This window comes from Fusarium proliferatum (assembly GCF_900067095.1).
Source record: "Fusarium proliferatum ET1 genome assembly, contig: FPRO_scaffold001, whole genome shotgun sequence".
Taxonomy (NCBI): domain Eukaryota; kingdom Fungi; phylum Ascomycota; class Sordariomycetes; order Hypocreales; family Nectriaceae; genus Fusarium; species Fusarium proliferatum.
The window spans coordinates 3,256,676-3,277,560 of NW_022194790.1; the positions used below are offsets into that span (position 1 = coordinate 3,256,676).

At 48.9% G+C, this 20,885-nt stretch overlaps 8 protein-coding genes across 8 annotated transcripts; 3 read left to right on the top strand and 5 right to left on the bottom strand.

The window, feature by feature from the left end:
* Positions 1 to 1,032: 1,032 nt before the first annotated feature.
* FPRO_01019 (uncharacterized protein) lies at positions 1,033 to 2,324 on the top strand (the record flags this gene model as incomplete). The annotated part of the gene is made up of 2 exons (XM_031219981.1): positions 1,033 to 1,362; positions 1,419 to 2,324. 2 exons carry the CDS (start codon positions 1,033 to 1,035, stop codon positions 2,322 to 2,324), a joined length of 1,236 nt encoding a protein of 411 aa, XP_031075453.1.
* Positions 2,325 to 2,547: 223 nt separating this feature from the next.
* FPRO_01018 (uncharacterized protein) lies at positions 2,548 to 3,027 on the bottom strand (the record flags this gene model as incomplete). Its single annotated transcript, XM_031219992.1, has 1 exon — positions 2,548 to 3,027. One exon carries the CDS (start codon positions 3,025 to 3,027, stop codon positions 2,548 to 2,550), a length of 480 nt encoding a protein of 159 aa, XP_031075454.1.
* Positions 3,028 to 4,746: 1,719 nt separating this feature from the next.
* Positions 4,747 to 6,264, top strand: FPRO_01017 (uncharacterized protein; the record flags this gene model as incomplete). Its single annotated transcript, XM_031220003.1, has 5 exons — positions 4,747 to 4,893; positions 4,944 to 4,975; positions 5,033 to 5,159; positions 5,209 to 5,713; positions 5,759 to 6,264. The coding sequence occupies 5 exons, from the start codon at positions 4,747 to 4,749 to the stop codon at positions 6,262 to 6,264; spliced, it is 1,317 nt and encodes a 438-aa protein (XP_031075455.1).
* A 433-nt stretch (positions 6,265 to 6,697) lies between these two features.
* On the top strand, positions 6,698 to 7,985 carry FPRO_01016 (uncharacterized protein; the record flags this gene model as incomplete). The annotated part of the gene is made up of 2 exons (XM_031220015.1): positions 6,698 to 7,441; positions 7,491 to 7,985. 2 exons carry the CDS (start codon positions 6,698 to 6,700, stop codon positions 7,983 to 7,985), a joined length of 1,239 nt encoding a protein of 412 aa, XP_031075456.1.
* Positions 7,986 to 8,370: 385 nt separating this feature from the next.
* On the bottom strand, positions 8,371 to 9,282 carry FPRO_01015 (uncharacterized protein; the record flags this gene model as incomplete). The annotated part of the gene is made up of 1 exon (XM_031220026.1): positions 8,371 to 9,282. The coding sequence occupies one exon, from the start codon at positions 9,280 to 9,282 to the stop codon at positions 8,371 to 8,373; it is 912 nt and encodes a 303-aa protein (XP_031075457.1).
* Positions 9,283 to 11,934: 2,652 nt separating this feature from the next.
* On the bottom strand, positions 11,935 to 12,871 carry FPRO_01014 (uncharacterized protein; the record flags this gene model as incomplete). The annotated part of the gene is made up of 3 exons (XM_031220037.1): positions 11,935 to 12,139; positions 12,189 to 12,437; positions 12,495 to 12,871. The coding sequence occupies 3 exons, from the start codon at positions 12,869 to 12,871 to the stop codon at positions 11,935 to 11,937; spliced, it is 831 nt and encodes a 276-aa protein (XP_031075458.1).
* A 1,005-nt stretch (positions 12,872 to 13,876) lies between these two features.
* FPRO_01013 (related to asparagine synthases) lies at positions 13,877 to 15,655 on the bottom strand (the record flags this gene model as incomplete). The annotated part of the gene is made up of 4 exons (XM_031220048.1): positions 13,877 to 13,948; positions 13,998 to 14,534; positions 14,597 to 15,007; positions 15,059 to 15,655. 4 exons carry the CDS (start codon positions 15,653 to 15,655, stop codon positions 13,877 to 13,879), a joined length of 1,617 nt encoding a protein of 538 aa, XP_031075459.1.
* Positions 15,656 to 16,507: 852 nt separating this feature from the next.
* On the bottom strand, positions 16,508 to 18,838 carry FPRO_01012 (putative Cys2-His2 zinc finger transcription factor ACEI; the record flags this gene model as incomplete). Its single annotated transcript, XM_031220059.1, has 3 exons — positions 16,508 to 17,768; positions 17,820 to 18,034; positions 18,098 to 18,838. The coding sequence occupies 3 exons, from the start codon at positions 18,836 to 18,838 to the stop codon at positions 16,508 to 16,510; spliced, it is 2,217 nt and encodes a 738-aa protein (XP_031075460.1).
* Positions 18,839 to 20,885: the final 2,047 nt, after the last annotated feature.

Below are 20,885 nucleotides of genomic sequence, written 5' to 3' on the forward strand. Positions count from 1 at the left end.
AAATAAGATCAGCATTCACTGCCAGAGTTCATAAAAGCAACTGATAAACGGGTGGCAGATACCCAGAACTATACATGGGCACGTGATCTCTTTGTTGTTGCTGACAGATTCTGCAGAAGCTTGGGGAAAGTTTACAAATTACCAACAAAGAAACCTTGAACAAATAAAGCTTTGGCGAGTCTGCTTATTTTGTTCTTCCAGTTTGACTTGATTACCCACTCCCTAATCCTTCTTCGTTCAACTATGTACCTGCTACTGAGGTATCTTGCCCCCCCCAATACTAAGTAGGTAGTAACTCACAACAATTTAAAAGTCCTAGGCGCCAAGTCCGAGCTGTCGATGCTTTTTTATGAGTCTGGCCGACGCAAATATGGTAGTTACAGCAGACTCTGAGTTCCGGATATGTATTTCCGTTTTCCAGATTTAAGATTCCCTATCTTTCTCACCACGAATCTCTCCGTAGTCCCAACTGAACGTACCTACATAGTAGTACCTAGTCATCTCGAATTGAGTATTGTTCCAGCCACAGCGGGTCTGTTCCTTGCCAGGCCCTTAAGAACACTAAACTCTTATTTCCATTGAAGCTCTCCCTTCGACGTCATTTCTTCAAGCTTTTTTCCAGATGTCATTTCAGATAATTCATCTGGTAGAATGGCCGAGACTAGTCATTGATAATACCAGCACAAGCCTTGGTTTGTATTTTGGCACTTCAAGATAAGAATTCATTTCTCTGTGTTAGAACTCATGACGTTGCATGATCAGGCCCATCATGAAATGTCTCTTTATTTTGTCCTCCTCCATCAACGATGCGCTAGAGTTTCCATTGTCCGAGGTCGGCCAATCACCAAGTGATGACGGGCCACTCCGCAGTACGTACTTTCGACTCATTCACAAGTTGAGTCAATAGAACAAACATCTCAATATTGAACAAAGAAGAGCGATACCCCGTTCAACTTACCAGCCGTGCTTGGTCAATTCTCTCCATCACCGCTCTCTGTACAAGCCTCCTGGTCGTTCCAGCAAAGTACCAAGATGGCATCTCAATCCCAAGATGGTGGGCAAAATGCCCTCTCGCCTGTCGATATCAAGCCTCTTCTCACCAAGCTCTGGCCTAACGGGTCTGCTGTCTCTCCTCAGGAAATTGCCGAGGCCATCTCTCACTTTTTCACCAATCAGGTCACTGAGGCTCAAACAGCTTCTCTTCTCATGGCATTGCATTTCACAAAGCTTGATTTCAGAGCTGATGTCTTGGCTGAGTGCGCCCGTGTCATGCGAAAGGCCGCTGCCTCTATTCCTGTAGAGGAGCTGAAGGAGGTTATCGAACGAAGAGGGCGAAAGGAGGGAGATTATAACGGCGGATTGGTAAGGAAGCGGACCAAATCTGCCGGATCAATGAGCAGCTGTTAACATGATCTCAGTGTGACATTGTTGGAACTGGAGGCGATGGCCATGATACCTTCAACATAAGCACCACCTCATCCATCCTGGCCTCAGCTTTGCTCATGGTTTCCAAGCACGGTAACAAAGCCAGCACCTCAAAGTCTGGCAGTGCTGACTTGGTCGCTTGTATGAAGCCGCAACCTCCCATCATCAGCGCCGTCCGCCCTGACACTCTGGTCAAGGCTTACTCTGAGACTAACTACACTTTTCTGTTTGCCCCTGTCTTCCACACTGGCATGCGCTACGTCGCACCCATCCGCAAGCAACTGCCTTGGAGGACAGTTTTCAACAATCTCGGCCCCTTGGCCAACCCTGTCGAAGATGTGCTTGAAGCACGTGTAATTGGTGTCGGCCGAAGGGATCTTGGCCCTGCATTCGCTGAGGCTCTGTGCATGGCTGGTTTCAAGAAGGCTCTCATCATCTGCGGCGAGGAAGAGCTTGATGAAGTTAGCTGCGCTGGCAACACTCTATGCTGGAGGGTCAATGAGACCAGTACTGGAAGGCTCGAGGTCGAGCATTTCACCGTGCACCCGAGCGATTTTGGTCTGAGCACCCATCCCCTGGATACAGTGTCTTCAGGCAAAGAACCCTCCGAGAATGCAGAGATCTTGTCTCGAATTCTGCACAATGAGTTGCCTGACGATGACCCGATTCTTGAGTTCGTTCTACTCAACACTGCGGCTTTGCTCGTCACATCAGGTATCTGCGAGTCCGATACCAGCAACATGGGCGAGGGGGATGACGGCAAGGTCATCACCGAGCGCGGCCCTGGTGGGCAGCGCTGGAAAGAGGGCATCCGAAGAGCTCGCTGGGCCCTCAAGAGCGGCGAAGCCTGGAGACAGTGGGAAAAGTTTGTCAAGGTCACAAATGAAATCGGCGCTTAAGAGATAAGAATACGTTATTATGATTGGAATTGTTATCATATACAAGGCTTCATTCTCATATACCCTTTGACACGTCAAAGGCCGTTCTCGTCGTCTCGACGCCGCTGCTCCCATGGTATAAATAATTCCAGTCTTTGTCTATCGTTATGTAGAGATATATTGGTATATGTCGTGATTATGGTTTTGATTCATGGTCCATACTTCATGCTTCAAGCCTGGCGTATTAAAATGCTCTTCCTATGTCTGGCGAAGCTGGGCTTATTGTTGAAGCTGATGTCGTTGGTGAAAGCGGAGAGTAGGGGCTGGTTGAGCTTGATGAGAAGGATTGTGGTTGAGGTCGGGATGAGGAGGATCCTGTGTGAGTTTGTATTCTCGAGCGATCGACTCCCGGGTGTTTTCTCATCAGCGTTGATTTGTTTCGCTGAATATCAGCTTCGTATGCTTTCCAATCTGTCCTGAGACTTGTGTTTCTATCCTCCTCTTCAGTGTCGTTTTCATCTTCCTGTCGCACGGTTGCTCGTGAAGAGGCGCGACTTTGTAAGGACTTGCGAATTATGTTGGATCGCTGAAAATCTTCCTTTTTGTTCTTATCTAGCCCTGACTTTGTGCGCTTCTTCTTGCCAAGCGAGAAAGAAGGAGATCGTTCTTCACGTTGGCATTGGCGCGGTTTGACCCACGAGTATAGATAACTTAGGAGAGGCATGATTATAGGAGAGGAAAACAAAAGAAATAGAACGAATGAAAGGGTGAGTAAGAAATCGATAACCTGTTAGGTGCCTACTTTAATATCTTGACAGCAGACATCGGTAATTATAATAAGATTTCAAGCCTTCCGTGAATGGGCGGGGATATCCTGGGGAGCCACGGGCTATGTATGAATGGATGATCCTGGGAACGGGTAAACGGTTACGTGCCGTGCAAGGCCACGTAACTACGGGGACGGTTATGATATGTTAGTTTAGTATGGCAGAACCTCTCTTATCCGTAGGCCAAAGAGTAGTTGATCTTTGCCTTGGCTGGACTGATCTGTCTGGTGTGGTCAAGGGCGCACAGCGGCTCGCACACTTGAGGCGCGGTTCTATAAATGGGAGCGAGCTGGGGTCGAGAAATTGATATATGTATGTTTCTTTCTGGGCCCAAGACAAGGTCTCTTCACGAGCAGAGACGCTTCATTCTGGTTGCTGGGATTGGTAGAATGGTTAGTCCAGGTCACGGCATGTTTCAGGTCTATCTTTGGAGTAGATCTCTTCCGAAGTTCGCTTCTAGACTTCCATCGATGCATCAAATCGCGACAGAAAAATAGAAGCATGAGATGGTGAGCAAGGATTCCAATCCCATAGCTATTTCAGAATGCAAAACTCAGCAGCCAAGACCAAACCACAAGCCCAGCTATCCGGAATGGGAGCAACCCCCAAGCACCAATACGAGCCGGTGGTGGCTATGTTGAGCCTATAATCAGACGAGATATTGACATGGACAAGACTTTGAACGGGATACAGCTAGCGATTGGAGTTTTCGGGGAGACACAACATGAGAAGTCTATTACATAATGATGGTACAACAGAATATTTACAAGCCTAACTGATAACAATGCTATCGTGAGTTCAAGTTGAGAAAGAAGCTTTTGGGGACGGTTCACTTTTCCGTGAAAGGTGAGTGTGGCTGAAGCGTCACCGGTTTGCTCTAAACAAGTTTTTGATCGGCAATGCTGCGCCCGAATGAGACGTATCACACTGTCGCAATCTCACAGACTCAGTCCTCCGGAAATGACTGCGGTCACTACTCCGTAAGGACTGGTCATTTTCTAACAGCTAATATCGTGACTTTAAGCCTCTTGGGTACCGACCAAATCCAAGCATCCAATACTAATATTTGAATCAAGGTCCAGGATAAGGTAGCTAGTACTCATAGCATCATTGGCTGCTGAATATAGCATTCTCAACCAACCATATGAAAGGCCTTTATAGCTTCTCCATTGGTGATTAGCTCACCATCGCATAGGCGGCGAAACTACAAGGTTGCCGATGATGCGAATGCATCTTCTCCGCCATCAATGAAACCGTTTACATCGCGATTAACTACCCCATGGAATTCATCGCTAATCGTCGGAGCCGAGTAGCTCCAGCGACGGCAAAATGTCACTCGGCACCGAACTCATAGTGATTGGCCCTCTTCCCCAAAAGCCGAGGTGCAATCCCCGCATGGAGCTCCTTGTTCAAGCTCAATTAGACTATTATCTACAAGCTCAACGCACAACTCCGAACTCCCGTAGCTACCCTTCCGGTTCCGATGACCGGTGTCAATATCTCAAGCATCAATCTATATACATATCTACATACCGTTGCACAAGATCTCAGGTCTCGCAACGGAGTTTCTCAATTTGGTTCATATTTAGCACTGCCAAGCTGACAGTTCGCTGAGGATGAGCTTATTCCTTGCTGCTCGATCCTTGAGGTCTAAGCCCATCAATGGCTGTGCGCATGGAGTGCGCCGGTACTCAAGTGCCGTGAAAACCGGACTCCCACTTGAGGGCATTCGGGTGCTGGACATGACCCGGGTTTTGGCCGGTGTAAGTCTGGTTTTTGCATGAACATGGTTGACAAGTGCTGACCTTCATAGCCTTATTGTACTCAGATTTTGGGCGATCTTGGGTAAGTTTACTCAAGTCATCAATGACCCTGGCCGTTTTAACATGGCCGAATGCGCAGCGCTGAGGTGATCAAGATCGAGCATCCTATTCGCGGTGATGATACCAGAGCTTGGGGACCTCCATATGCAAAGTACAAGGATGGGTCGTCTGCCAAAGGCCCTGGAGAGTCTGCATACTTCTTAGGGGTAAGTATGTGCCTTTTCTGTATCGAACTTGTCTCACGATGTCCTGCAGGCAAATCGGAACAAAAAGTCGTTGGGCTTGTCCTTCCAGCACAAAGAAGGAGTCGATGTTCTTCATAAACTAGCTGCAAAGTGCGACGTCTTGGTCGAGAACTACCTCCCCGGGACTCTAAAGAAGTATTCCATGGACTATGAGACCTTGCGCAAGATCAACCCAGGTCTGATATACGCCTCTATTACGGGCTACGGCCAAACAGGGCCGTATTCCAACCGCGCTGGCTACGACGTCATGGTTGAAGCTGAATTTGGTCTGATGCATATTACTGGAGAGCGAGATGGCCCTCCAGTCAAGGTTGGTGTCGCGGTAACTGACCTGACGACTGGTCTCTACACCAGCAACAGCGTCATGGCGGCGCTTTTGGGACGGGCCAAGTCAGGAAAAGGTCAACATATCGATGTCGCACTGAGCGATTGCCAAACAGCGACATTAGCCAATATCGCCAGCAGTTGTTTGGTGAGTGGAAAGAAGGATTCTGGCCGCTGGGGCACAGCTCATCGTAAGTTTGACTGTCTGAATAAGAATTCCAATGCTAACTCAGAAGCTTCCATTGTTCCATACAAGTCTTTCGAAACCAAAGATGGAGGTATTCTGTTTGGTGGAGGCAATGATCGGCTGTTTGGTGTTCTCTGTGATGGTTTAGGTCAACCACAGTGGAAGGACGACGCTCGATACAAAACCAACGCTGATAGAGTCCAACATCGGAACGACCTAGAGGCCAAGATTGAGGCAATCACAAAACTCAAGACAACCCAAGAATGGCTTGAGATCTTCGAGGGCAAGGGTTTGCCCTACGCTGCCATCAATGATGTCCAGGGGACGCTCAATCACGAGCATACAAAGGCCCGGAACATGGTTGTCGAGATGGAACACGATGAGTGCGGTCCTCTCAAGATGGTCAACACGCCTATAAAGTTGTCGGAGACCCCTCCAACGATTCGCAGCGTGCCGCCTATGTTGGGCCAGCATACTAACGAAGTGCTACGAGAGCATCTTGGGTTGAATGAAACTGATATTACTGCATTGAGGGAAAAGGGAATTGTCGGATAGAACACCTAGAGAATAGAACATGAAGCGCGACGAAAAAAAACATTTGAGTACCTCGACTTCTGCTTAAGGCTCCTGCTACTTGAGTGGTTGTGAACAACGGCAGGAACTAACGGAACTGAACACCCAGGGTGGTGGTTCCTACCTTGCACGATCAAAGTACTCCACGTGACCACACGTGTTCACTGATTGAACTGAACATCTCACTTTGCCATGTAAATCCATTGTTTCCAAGCTCAACAATAGTTGACCTTGCAGTCCCCTTCTCAAATAATACTTAGTCCACATACCGATCAGCCTTGGGACGGGCCCTTCCCCTCATTTTGCAAGTCTTTCTTACAGTTTTGGACGTCGAATATTTCGCGACAGTTACGGACTTTGACAGCAGCCTACATGATCACTAACAAACCATCTTACGAGGACGAGAACATACATCATGGACCAAGGCACAGAGCAATTACGCGTCGAATCCCCGAAAACCATTGAACTAGATGTGGCGATGGAGGATATGTCTGCCAAAGAGGTCATTTCAACTACACCGGCACCAAAACTCTCTTATACACCCCAATTCCCATCAGAGAGCTCAGTCATCTTGAGCCGTCTCAATAATGATTCCCAAACAGAGGGCGACGGTAATATCAGAGAGAAACACTTCGCAGACTTGAAAGACACTTTGACTATGCCGACACCTACTAAAGCCAAAGGTCAATCCTCGCTATCATACTCTCTCAATGCAGGCGTGAAACGAAAACGAGAAGAGCCGTCGGAAAAGATTGATCTGACTCAAAGCACTGTCCCCTTCCCGTGGAAGGTTCACTCCCAAAATCCACAAGCTACTATCGAGGCTCAGCATACCAGAGAGGAAACCCGATGTTCAATGTGTGACGGTTCTGCTCAAGTTTCCCCCTTAGTCACATGCATTAGATGCCTTGTATCTTGGCACCAAAAATGCCATCCTCCTTTGATCAGGGGCGAGGTCATGACTTCTGCAAGCTTCACTTGTGCGGAGTGCGCTGCGGGCAGAGAGCAGACCGTCAGACTCAGGGGCAGAGTCAGTCAGCAGCGGCAGCACGAAATCGAGCGGCTTCGACAGAAACGTCTGTCTTCTCTCCCTAAGGGTGTTGTCCCTGCCAAATCTCACCTCGTGGGGTTTGGTCCTGGCCGGGCTTCGGATGTTTCAGTAAGTTCTACGACACTGGAGAAGGATACCATGGCTCATATGACGATAGCGAGCACAATACTTTGAATCAATGCCGAAGACGGACCTTCTTAACATTCTATCATTGTGCGATCAACTGAAACCAAACCTTCTTGTTGACGTACTCGTATCTATCTCAAAACGGCATCCTGAAATGCCCATATTCGATTCGCCAGACTGGGATAGTCAATTATCAAACACTTCTCGCCCTCCTAAAACAAAGCATGACGAGAAACCTCGACATGGCCATGTTCTTGTCAATAGAGCAGCAAAGCCGAAACAAAAGACTACGAAAAAGATACTCAAACGCACTCGGGTCATAGAAGTCATCACAAGTGCTCCAGAGGAAGATAATGTCAATATTCTGCCGCCAACTTGGGCAAAGGCTGGCCAGGGTTTATACTCACATTTACTGCCTGATACAGAAGACAGGTCGCTTCTCATGGATGAAAACGACGAAGAATCGTTCAGTCACTTTTTTGTCGATGGAGCTGGGCGTCAGATCATGGAACCTGTGGGCGCTTAATGGGGAAACGGGCAGGCATTTGTGTCTTTTTGGTGGTCGTCTTTCAGCTAATTCGGGAAAAGATTCGGAGTTAGTCTAGGCATAGGAGTTGTTCAAGGGAAATTTCGGCTTCAGGCCGATCAGCCACCATGGAAGCTCATTCGTTAACTAATTATTATCACTAAACAAAACCTCGAGACCGAGAAAACATGATTCGATTCCGGGCTTTAGCGTTATCATATGAATTATTTAATTTGTGATAAGAAACAGAAGACATCGACAGACGAGTGGGATTATCCGGTAATCCCCATCAAAGAAACACATTCCAGTTTCAAGTCATCCTCTCCATCCATTACATATTAGACCGTGAGTACCCAACTATTCGTCCATAATCATTTTTAACCGCTTAGCAGTTGCATCCGAAGATACCCTTGAGGCTGACGTGGATGCTAGCAACGATACGGATGAGGCCCTGAATCTTGACAGAAGCACAAGCTCCGACCTTGTTGACGAAGAGAACGGTGTCCTTGACAATGCAGAAACCAACGAGGCCGTTGACATAGCCACCGATGCTGCCACGGACATCGACGTAGTTCTTGCAGCCCTTGGAGCAGTAAGAGACGCAGTCATAGACCTGGCAGTTACCGAGACCGAGGAAGCAGGTAATGCTCTTAACGAAGTCAACAACAGCGTAGACGAGACCGCCAGTGACGCTGCCGGGGCGAACGGCATATCCGTACTTGTTGGTGTTGAAGAGGGCGACGGCATCAGCGCTGCTCTCGAGGTAGAGACCGGCAAGACCACCACAGACGGTCTTGAGGCTGGCGCTCAGCTGGCCCTTGACGTTGATGGCAGCACCGCCATAGAGAGCAACCTCGGCGCCGATAGAAAGAGGAGCAAGGAAGACAGTGTTCTTGAGGCTGGCCTGGCAGTAGGCGTGCTTAGTATCGTACTTGACGATCTTGTAGGGAGAAGCAGCACAGTAAGTGCCGAGCTTGACGTCAACACCGGCGCTGGCATAGACACTGGCACTGGGCTTGGGCCAGCAGCCAGAAGCCTTCTTGCCAGCGCACTTCTTGGCCTTGCCATCCCAGGACTGGCCGGGAGGGCATGAGCAGGCCTTGGTCCAGGGGCAGTAGGACATGGCGCCGGGGCAGGAGAAGGTGGTGCGAGCCTCAAGGTTGTTGGAATCGGAGCGGATGGTGAAGTCGCTAGGGGAGATGTTGGAGGTGGTATCGAGGAGGGCATCTGGGGCAGGGATGGCGGAAGCCATAGTGGCCATCGAGGCCAGAGTGACGAGGAAGTTGGAGAAGTACATTTTGATGATGTAGTAGGAGATTTGGCAGTAAGATAGAGAGTGGTTATTTGTTTGAAATAGATGGAAGAAGTGAACGAATGTTAAATAGGCCTTTGAGGCTTTGTTGAAGCGAATGTAAGTTGATAGAAGAGAGAGAGAGAGAGAGGTGCTGATGAGAAAGAGTTGATTGTACGGGATATCAAGAGTGTTTATATAGCCATCATGAGTTGTCTCTGTGAGGCCAAGGATATTTTTATCACATGGTCACTGCGAAGTCTTCAAAGACGGCTCAGTCCTCAGTGTTACATTACAGACTCCGTATCTCCCTGCTAGTCAGGCGATGCCGGTGATAGTGTCAAGAGGTCCAAGCACAAGCTGAGTCTGGATGTTTTTCGGCCAAGGTCAAGCTGATAGATGGAGATGCTTGCGAGGTGCTAACCAGGAGTAGGCTGGTGTGAGTTCACGGACTGAGTCTGGTTGGCTTGGTATTCGATGTGCATGATGTTGACGAGTTATGCAGACACTTGGATACAGGCAGTTGGTTGAGTCTGAATTGTTCTCGAGAAGAGGTAGCTATTGTAGGGTTTGGGTGATATCATGTTGAGAAGAGCTTCTGCCGTCTTTACTCGATATCTCTCATATTCGTCATTGGAACAGTTCTCATTGAAGTCCGTTAAGCAAGATATTACAGCATTACAGCAACAGCTAAGTTTCAACTCAACTTCAATCCTTCACTCGATAAGCATAACTTGGTCCTGCATTGACTATCCCCGTTGAAACAACGATCAAGGCCGTTAGACGTTCTGCCCACAAGTCAAGTAAAGCCCGATCGGAAGTCGGCTTATTAAATTAGATTCCACCAAAAAAGGAGGTTTACCTGCAAGTAAAATGTTTCATTTCTCGGGCCGCATTGGTCCATCCAACAAATCAGCTCACCACTTACCCAAAGAGGCAACGCCATCACGACGAGGCGTTTCTTTAATTAAACCAACAGCATGTTTCAGGCCTGAGAAAGCTGCACTGCACAGCTCAGCTGATTTTTTTGTCCCGAAGGGAGATATCAAGGAGTGTCCTTGGAGAAAACTGCAAGAGTGAGTTGTTTATGTGTCTCTATTTTTAAAGATGTGTGGGGATGTGGTTGGTTTATATGATACAATCATATCGGAGGTTAATGGAGGAGGGGGAGGGTTCTGGGGTTGTGGAGTTGAAACAATTGCTGGGATGCTTTGGCCTTCGGCAGATCGACAATGTTTTCTTCCTTGTTGATGCTTTTCTTCCCTGTCGTGATCTGTCAAGTCGAGGTCTGTTCGGGTGCATCCGATATAGTGCTATATAGTAGACTCAGTGTTATCATAGCAGCAGCTTAATAATGTAACATGATGACGTTGATGCTCTTCAGCACGTCCAACTGTGCCCTGGGAACTCTTCCTGATCAACCTCAACCCACTGGGCAATTCTTCGAGGCGCATCGTTCAGCTGCACCAGCCAAACCGCAGCACGTATAGTCTTGGTAGTGGATCGTCAAAGAATAGCTACCGGTCTAGATGCAGCCTTTGCCTCACAAAAAAAATATTCACCTGCAGCTCCGAGGTTTCAGGCTCTGGTAGCCCACAGCTAAATAGCGGCTCACGCACGGTTCGTTGTTGGTGGCAGCGGTGATGGCTTTTAGCTATCGTTTCTGACTTAGGAGCTGGGTTCGTTTTAGTACATATCCACATGGACCATCCTTGTTGACAATCATGTTCTGCATTGTTTTTTTTGTTTCTATACGTCAATGCTTTAAGGTTTCTTCAGCACGTACCGCCAGCCGAGAGGTCAAGGTTGTTGACCTGATGGATTTGTGAGGCCATGCTCCTGTATTTCCGTTGTTGGCTGTGCTGATGGCTTTGAGTCTAAGTCATGACTCTTGAATGGGTCTCGTGACTCCGTCTTGGACCATGAACTATTGGGCATCCACCAGAATTTCAATTACACATTAGTTGCGCCTATTTCCACCCGTGACACTATTTCTCGGTAATTCCGTCCAAGCTAGTTAACCTAGAATGAAGGTGGCAACTTCGTCGTCGATTTTCGAGTGACGGCTTCAATGTCATATTACTACTGTACAGAGAGCTCAACAAAATAGACGCAACTCACATCAGGAATCAAGCCACAGATCTGTAGCAGATAAAAATACGACGATTACTATTGTTGGTCATCCAGGAAAACAAAGCAATGTATTCTTACCAAGATGTCAGTTCGTACAACTCCGAGACGCTTACCCTACACTTGACCACCTAGTACTTGGTTGTACATGAAAGAGCATAAAGCCTACAATCTGCCCGCGTAAGAATTTTGCACAGTATCATGATATCGCATCGATGCTGAAATACCCTACTTTCTTCCAATGTCATGTATTCATACTTGATGTAACATAGATATGTTTAATATGGTTAAATCAGGAAATTTTCTTGTCAAGTTGTGGTCTTTGCCACGTATATATTCTCTCCCACTTGCTCTCCTTGCCTGCCTTATAATATCAATCACAGGCAACATTACCTCCGCGTTTATACACCGGTCTATATTCCAGCTTGTGTGGAGACTTTGAGTGCAATAACTCGGATATGTGGATCAGCACATATCCCCCAGCTTATTCTTTCATTCTCCCCTCCAGACAACAAGGAAAGTCATAATTCATGAGACCGAAACACAGGTCCAGCCTCGCTTTTCCAAGGCTGTCTGCCGCGAGTTAAACCACCAGGGTCCGCTTCGTCCCCTTCTGTGTCCCCTGCTCGATAGCCATCGACGTCGAAGCATCTGTCTGTGTCCCCAAGAGCACATACGGGCCCAGCACTCGACAGTTCGTTGAGACAGAACGACATGAACAAGATCCCATCCCCTACAACCAATTAGTCCATAGCACACATCGTTTGCTGAAGGGCACTTACAAGATAGCAGAGACGATACCCAGTACAGGTGCACCAGCTTGTGAAAGAGGCAGGCCCCAGTACGTGTAGTCTGACGGGAACACCCCTTCCACTGCGAGGGAGGATACTAGGCTGCCGAGGAGCACTGACGCTGTGAGTGTCCGGAGCAGGACTGCGGGGCCGGTCCAGGGTCTGTCATGGTGCACGATAGACCACATGCCAAGGCCTACATCACAGGTGAGAGCCGTGATGAGAACAAACGCCCTGATGCTACAAATACTAGTCAGTCTTTGGCTCTTATATAGTATCCAGGGATGTGACGCATACCCATGGCTGGAAACTGCAGCTCCAGAATACGAAATAAGAAAGATGGCCAGCATCAAAATGACAAGCAGACATGAAACAATCTGCATAAAATCCACCGCGACCCTAACGGCTCTGATACCAGCTCCTGTCGGCTCCTCGACTTCTTCAGGTAGGGGCGTGAGTAGAGGTGTAAGCTCCCTTGCAATCGGTGTAGTTGATAGCCGTGGTAGAGATCTCGGCCTTGTGACGATGCTGAGGTTCAGAGGCGGTGGTCGACTACCCTTACGCATGTCGTCGGTCTCTTCGGTGAGGAATGATGCGAGAATACTGATGCCAGTTGCTGATGTGAATGTTGAGTAGGAATCCCGGTCCCTTACGTCGATGAACTTGTTAAGCATGAAGAAGCACAATGAGGTCAATGGGGTATAATGAATGAATGAGATGGCGATTTAATTTAATCGGAGGCCTCGATGGTGTTGTATTTGTAGTGAGAGAAGGAGAAAAAAGAGATATAAAAAAAAGAACGAATACTAAAACAATCGAAAACGAAAGAATAAAATGAATTGATCAAGAATAACGAAAGACCGAAAGCAATGAGGAACAACCGAAATAATAAAAGAAGAAGAAAAAGGACGAATTCAAGATGCTTTCTTGTCTTGTCTCGATCTCTCCCTTTGGCGCGCGCCAGTTCCCATTCCATTCCATCCACAGCCCAGCCGGCGCAAGGGGGTTCTTTTTCTCCTCGTATCGTATCAATCTTCCGCCTAAAGGCCTAAACGCGGGCCTAAAATGCGTTCATCTGCAGGGGCACGTCGCACCACAACCACTGTTTTCTGCGGCGGTTGGACGGTGGCCAACTGAAAACAGTGGAACGCCCTTCTAATTTTGGTGTATCCCGCCGGCTCTCTCGGTATCGAATGTTGGCATTTCTTCTTGGCGAGACGTGATTGGGTTCCGCGCTTGTTTCACGTCGATTGATATCGATTCTTTTGGCGATTGGAGATGTGGGTTTTTACTGCTTTGGGCTGCCTCCTTGCTTAGATGCAACCACATGCTACAGCCGATACGGCCTCTGACCTTCGCTACGCCGCAGGGGTCAAGCGTTATCGCTATCTTGCATCATTCTGCAAGGATCACCATGTTCATGCCATGACTTATCTATCTATCCATCACCCTCTGCTTTGATCCAATTCCGATTACCTCAGCTCAGACTTGCCTTTACGACTTCAATGACATGATCCATGCATAAAACACGCCGAAAAGAGGGTTAGCAGTCGATAAACTGCAAACACGCAACTTCCAGTCAGTGTTTTTTGGCCCATGGTTGCATATGTCTCAGAAGTATCTGAAGAATCATCACTGCCGAGTTGTTCCCGTCGTGTCCAAGTCACTCGACTCAAATCTCATGCTGAAAGCACTGTCGTCCCTTTGACCTTTCCACTCTCCATCTTGGCAGTTCTAGCCCCAAATTGTATCTATTATGCCTCATTAGTAAGGAGTTGTCAGAACCAGGTTGCCACTTACAGCTCGCTTCTTCTCCTTTGAAACGCAGCTCATGCCAAGTGATTGAGCCACCAGCCGCAACACTCGTTTCTCGGCGTCGAGCCTCCCTTCGCCACCAGGCGTTTCGAAATCACACTTCTCCCACACAGGAGCCTCGATCGCCCACTTGACAAAACGCTCATCCAGGTAGGGAAATCTCACTTCTCGACCCCAGTGCGCCATAACACGGTCATCTCGACCAAGATTTCTCTTTCCAAGCCGACTGACGTCGAGCTTCAGCTCTTGTACAACTCCGCCGTAGCCACGATGCATGTAAGCCACGCCGTGCCGACCATACCCACCAAACAGCTCATCGGCACCCAGACCGGAAAGCAATACTCGCGCTGTCGTACTATAAGGCTGTGGGTTTGAGTCGCCGGTTGCTTCGCCAAGCCCTTGTCCTCTTGCAGCAAAGTATAGAGCACACGCAATGGACAGGTCCATCTCTGTGTTATGAGGATAGATAAGACGGATGACTTCAGCTCTGTGCTCGAGATTCTCAGCATACGGCACATTCACCTGCCTCCTGTCAGTCATCCATTCCCAGTCATCCATTCCCAAGTGAGTCGAGGTCCACATACCGCCACGAACCGCCATGATCTGCCAGGACAGACACGACTAAGCTCGGCAAACGCATTTCTCCCTGTCATTCGATCCGGACACCTCTCATAAAGCTCCTCTCGGGAGAGGTCCTTGAATTGCCCTGCAATTCTGGGGTTTTCAAACGCGACATTGATCAGGTCAATACATTGATCCGCAGGAATCATGTCATGAGACAACCTCGCAAGCACAGTACAGTCAAGGCCACCTGAAAATAGCACTGCGACTCTGGCATCCGTATGTTTGGCTTTTGGAGGTAGTGGCACGTCTAGAACTCGCAGTCGGAGAGATTCGACTAAGCGAGAACGCAGCTCCTGTACAGATCTTGAATCTTGTCCGAGGGCAAAATTCTCCTGTGGGAGATCCTCGTTGAAACGACCGATACTCGATATCTGAGGACGTAAGTAGCAGGCTTGTCGGGGTCATACTCACGCTGAACTTACCCAGGTAGTATCGGCAGTCCAATCGTGCCGGTCTGGCACTAGTCCTTCAGGCGAGTCGCCCGTGGAGAGATCCAGAGTGTAGCATCCATCGGCCTCGACCTCGGTCCATCCATCGACCGGCGTCTCAGCGATACTTGACAGAACAAACGGAGAGCCATCTCTGACCAGCAACGATCGGCGGCCCAGTCGATCTCGTCCGTAGTAAAGCCGCTTGGCAGGTTTATCCAGGTAAATAAACGCGAAAGGCCCTTCGATGGCGCGTAAGATGCCTAGGACATCTCCCGCACCACGACTTGCCTCGGCCAGGAGGGCAAGGATAGCCTCACCATCGTTACCCTGTACAGACTCCCCTTGGATACCCCAGGCCTCTCCATTCCAGCATAGAATAGACCCAGTCACATGATCCACAAGCGGCTGCTTTGCAACGTGATCACCTCGCAGTGATAACACAGTTGATGTGAAAGTCAGGAAAAGATCATCAAGCTGTATCCTGACAGTCCCTGTATGATCTGGTCCTCTGTTTACCAAACATCGCTCTGACACGGATGAGAGCGCTTGTTCGGGGCTTGAGGATATAATAGCATGGATTCCGCACATTTTTGCGTTGCTGAAATGGCGAAGACGCGGTTGGAAGAATTGAAAGCTTGTTGCTGTAGTTGAAATTGATTAATTACTGCAAGCGAAATATTGAGATCCACACCCGAGAATAGTTACCCTGTACCAAATGTGCGCATAAAAGTAGTAGAACTGTTGTTCAATTCTTGATAAGGATTGACTTTCAATAATCATGATAAATCGCTGCGTTTAAAGTTTGAGCTTGTATAAATAGATATTGTGTGAGTCATATATAATGATCAGTCTTCAGAGCCTATTGCAAAAAGCACCGGAGACTACCTAGGTACCATGACCAGATGGCAAAACTTACTTTGTCTCCTGGAGGACCGGTATTGGGCGTTCCAAAGATGCTCTCAGTTATGGAATGGCACATTGTAGTCACTCTATGAGGGAAATTGTATCCTTGACATGGGTGTGTATTTCTATCCTAAACAATAGGAAAGAGAGGCGATCTCTATACCAGCTAAAACCAATTCTTTGCCGAATCGAAATGCACTGTGAAGGGGTGATGTGAGATGGCGTTTCACTCAAATGCCCAATCTGACTGCTAATAATATCCTCCGAGGGCAACCCAAAAAACCATTGGTCCTGAGCCCCAACGGCCCATTCCTCCATTCGAATCTCAACCTGAGGCAAATCACAAGCTCAAGGAGTTAACAAACATCTGAAATACAGTAATAAGCCCAATCCCGCGCTGGGTGGCATAAGAAAGTGTCGTGTCTCATCAAACCAAAAAAGACTGTTTGGCAATTTTGTGGGGGAACATTATACAATTTTGAGTCAAGTGTCCCTTTACCCAATACTCGGGAAGTTCCACGGCAGAAGATCGGATCCCTATTCTCCGAGGTTCTGCTGCAAATCAACGTTTGACCAGTCCATCATCTGAAAGATGTCTTGGGAGTTCTGGGAGAAGCCCAGGTTGGCACTAGGGATCTCACCAAACAGCGACTGGTATTCATTGGTCTTGGTCATACCATTGCCATTGTCGTTAGGGAAGAGCGGAAAATCCATACCGTCTCCTGCAAAGGAGTCGTCAAAACCTTCATCAACATCCCGTAATGAATTCGGAGTATAAAGCATGGCTGTCTCCTGACCAGTTGGCGAAAAGTGAGGAGCAACAGTCGGGATGGGAATCTGCTGCTGGGGTTGCTGATACATAGGCAATTGCTGTTGCATCATCTTGAGGTTGGGGTTATACATGACAGGTTGCTCAGGTGTGGGTAGCTGAGCAGGAAGCTGCATGTGGGCAGCATAGAGGTCCTCGTTATCCAGGATGAAGGCCGAACCATTCTGGTATGGGGCATACTGCTCGTAGGAACTAGCCGAAGCAGGCGAGGTGGAATCCATGCCCAGATCCAGGTGGAGTGTCTCGGTGGGAATGTTGTTGATTGACATCCAGTCCGAGTCATTGGGGTAGAGAGGGAAGTCGCCAACGAATTGTGTCACGTCGTTCTGAGGAGGAGTGGGCACGCCGTTGTATTCAGTAGAAGAAGGCGTTGACATGTTGCCCAGGGGTGGAGTCTGCTGCTGAACGCTGCCAGCAACTGATGGTAGCTTCTTTCCGTTGGTCTTGGTTCGAACGTAGGTCCAGCCATGAGCTTTCTCCATGTGCTGCTTGCAGTTGGATTCACGTTTTGACTTATAAGGGCAAGGCTTGAACATGCACTCATACATGGCAGGGGCAGCAGAGTGCTTGTCGTTGTGGTGGCGGTCCATTTCCTTCTCTGTGGGCCATCCATAGGTGTGATACTTGCAAGTCGGGACAGGGCACTTCCAAGGGCGAGAGTGAGTCTTTTCGTGCTTGGTAAGATCGCAAGGACGCTTGAACTCCTTGTTGCAGCCGGGCTCGCGGCACTTCTTGGGAGCTAGCTCCTCGGGTGAAGCATTCTTCTTGCGGCGAGCCATGGATCGTTGAATCTCCTCCTCGTCCTCGAGCTGCTGGCTCAGGGATCGCTTTACTTGCATTGGCGAGTCGCTGTCAACCTCAACAGGCTTACCAGTGTCCAGAGAGATGTATGTGCCGTCCTTGCGGACACGGACGAGCTCGACGGGGCGACCTTCGTGGAGACCACCGATGAGTTTGATCTCGTCAGATCTTCGGCGAGAGTTAGTTGGATAGTCCAAGGGAACAAAGCTGGGTACATACGCGTCGATATCCATATCGTCACCGCTGTTCTTTGCGGCGAGTTGTTTTCCGTATTGTAGAATCTGGTCCTTCAGGTCGAGGAAGTATCCGTTAGTGTAAGGCCGGTCAGCAGGTCGAATTTGTTCGCGGTCGCTGAGATATTCGACGGTCGCTTGAATGCATTGCACGGACGTAAGGCAGAAATCCAGGTACAAAGTTGCTGACTTGGTCTTCTCCTTCAAACACAAATTCCGATAAGTATTTTCCCAAACGCCGAAACCAGTCAGAAGCTGACTTACCGGTGCCATAAAGATCAATGTTTTCTCCAGATCTCGCAAGCAAATAATTTCCTTTGATCGAATTCGTCGCGGGATGTCAAGAACAATGGGCTCAAACTCCTTGAGAGTCGGCTTTGCCAACAAAGGGCGCAAAGTGTGCTCGTGAATGCGGTTAATAGCCTTGGGCCCCAGAGAGGGAAGCTTTTCCGATGCTGCGGCAACGGATCTTGTGATGGCGGATCGTGTTTGCACCTTTGCCTCCTTCTTTGCCGAAGTGACTGCACCCCGCTTCTCGTTTGTGGAAGCCACCGATGTACCCAAACCGCTGTCAGACTCATGGTGCCGTGAATGGCGAACAGAGCGAGGGCGCAGAACGCGCCTCTCCTCTTCTTTTGTCATCTTGGGGTCGACAATAGGTCCCTCGAGGAAGCCGCGAGGGATGGGGAGACTGGTGTCTCGAAGCGTCTTGATCTTAGACTTTGACGACAGAGAGAGCTGATCCAAGGACAGAGCCTCGTCAATGTCGTTCAGAGCCAGAGCCACACGTCGACGGTTGGCATCGACAACATCGTCCAAGTGAGACTGAGCCCGAGGCAGGGTGGGAGGGACAAATGTGTTGTCTAGAGTCGAGGATGATGAAGTAGGAGAGTGAAATGTCGCACCCTTACGAAGGGTAGAGCTGTTCTTAAGGGACAGGGCATTGTCGGTGTCGCTGTCCGGGCGAGTCACCGGAGTCCTTCGACGAGGGTGGGAGAAGGACATGGCTTAGATTCAAGGTGGGTATGAGATCAAAGAGACAGTCGACTGATGGCCACAGAAGTCCTGAAGCTAAGCCGGGGAGTCCCGTTAGTTCAAGAGCGCGACCTTTGATGCAAGCAAGTGCTTGGTAGTGAAGGACGGGGAAGTGAGTCACAGTCGAGATTCTTGAATCCCACACCCAGGACACAAAGGCCTAGACGTTGATCAAGGCTAGATTGGGAAACGGGGTGGTTGACCAATACGACGAGTTGAAAGTGATACCATGAAAGGTCGAAAACAAGACAAAGTCGAAGTAAAAAGACGAGACTGAGATGTCAAGACGAGATAAAATGTGAACCGTACCAGATCAGAGGCCGAAGATGTATGTAGATGATCAGCCTTGATGTCGAGGAACCAATGCGGTGGAGGTGGCGCAAGAGGACAGAACGACAGGGAAGGCAAGGGATCAACTGAATAATATATTGCTCAGGCGGTAAGACGACTCGGCGAAACTCGAAGAAAGATGCTAAGCGAGACGAGACGTCGAGTGACAAACGCGTGAGATATCGATGAATGAAACAGACGCAGCGTTGAATGTTGGCGATGCGAAAGGCGGGTGGAACTGGAGGAAGGAAGAGGACGGGCGGGAAAAGGGTATATGAGGATTGACCGAAAGGGTGTACAATTCCGGGACCCGCAGGGTGTGTGAAATCTAAAATTCTAAACGGAGAGAAGAGCCGGGGCTGGTTGAGAAGCTAAAGCTGGCGGCGGCCTCAGGATAACGAGGAAATTGGTGAGGTGAGAGTGGGATTGAGAGAGAGGTTTGGGAGAGAGGAAGAGGGCGAAATGGGAAGTGTCTACGGACGAGCGAGGTTAATGCTTAGAAACCGACTCGAAATGGGCTCCGCAATCTCTCAGCCCATGGCCACTGTTGCCTAAAATCCAGGACGCTAAATCCTCTTCGAGCATGGTACGGGCTGAGGCGCAGGATCCCCCCTGCGCAAGGTTGAGTGCGATAGCATCCTCCCCGAGGCAGTACTCCAATCGCTAACAGAGTTGAACGTCTAACTCCCTTTGACTTCCCAATTCCTGGGCATCTGACACACCAAAACTCATCTCAATCCCCCCGCAGAGCCTCAACGGTCCCAGACTCGGAGTTACGACTTGGAGTACCTCGACTATGACAAGCGACCTCTTCTATATCCCCACAAACTCCGCCAGATCCGACCGCTCCTCTCCCGCACCCCTAGAACCTTTGTGGTTCACTGACTGCGCATCATCCAGTTCTGTCCGTCCGTCTCAAGAGGCGCATGAGGCAGAAGAATTTCCAAGCTTGTCATTGATCTGAGGGAAAAGCCAAGGAGCAGTTGACGATGGAGTTGGGGGCCAGAAATGGCACCATTGCGTATCGACTGTCGTGGCCCTCTGTTTCTCCGCGAAATGACGGTGTTTGTTTTCATTTCGGTTTCAAATAAGCTCGTGTTTTAGATGAAACCAATCCCAATCTTGGGGGGTCACGATCACAAACCAAACGCAAGGGGAGAAGAGGAAATGGTGTTGTCTACGAATTGTGCTAAAGTCTACTTACAGATGACGTCGGATCGTGGTGGTTTGGCAACCATTGTCACTGTTGTGAACCTATGGAAAACGCCTTGCGGAGAGTCTGCAGGGATCGACACCGGGCGCATCTTTTGGGTGGTCCGTGACCGTTGACTGTCAGCAATAGATAGAGTGACTTTGGTTTAGCAGTCCGGAAAGAACTCGGACTTCTCCTGGTAAGGACACCAAGATCAATATTTCGAGTGTCTAAGAAGGAAGATCGTATAGGATTATGGGAGGACTGTTCTTTCAGGGACCTAGGTATCTTGTATTATACTTGCAGACTACACGCCCTCGTTTGGTGTTCAGTCAATGCCCGCCTCTTTTCTGAATGATCCTCGTGTGGCCATTCTGACATCCTACGGATACTCATCTGGTAGTTCATTGGCATTGACCACGCTAAAGTGGCATATTTGTAAACTAGTTTCTATTCTATTCGTTGGTGGTCTCTGATTGACGAGACGCATTGGTG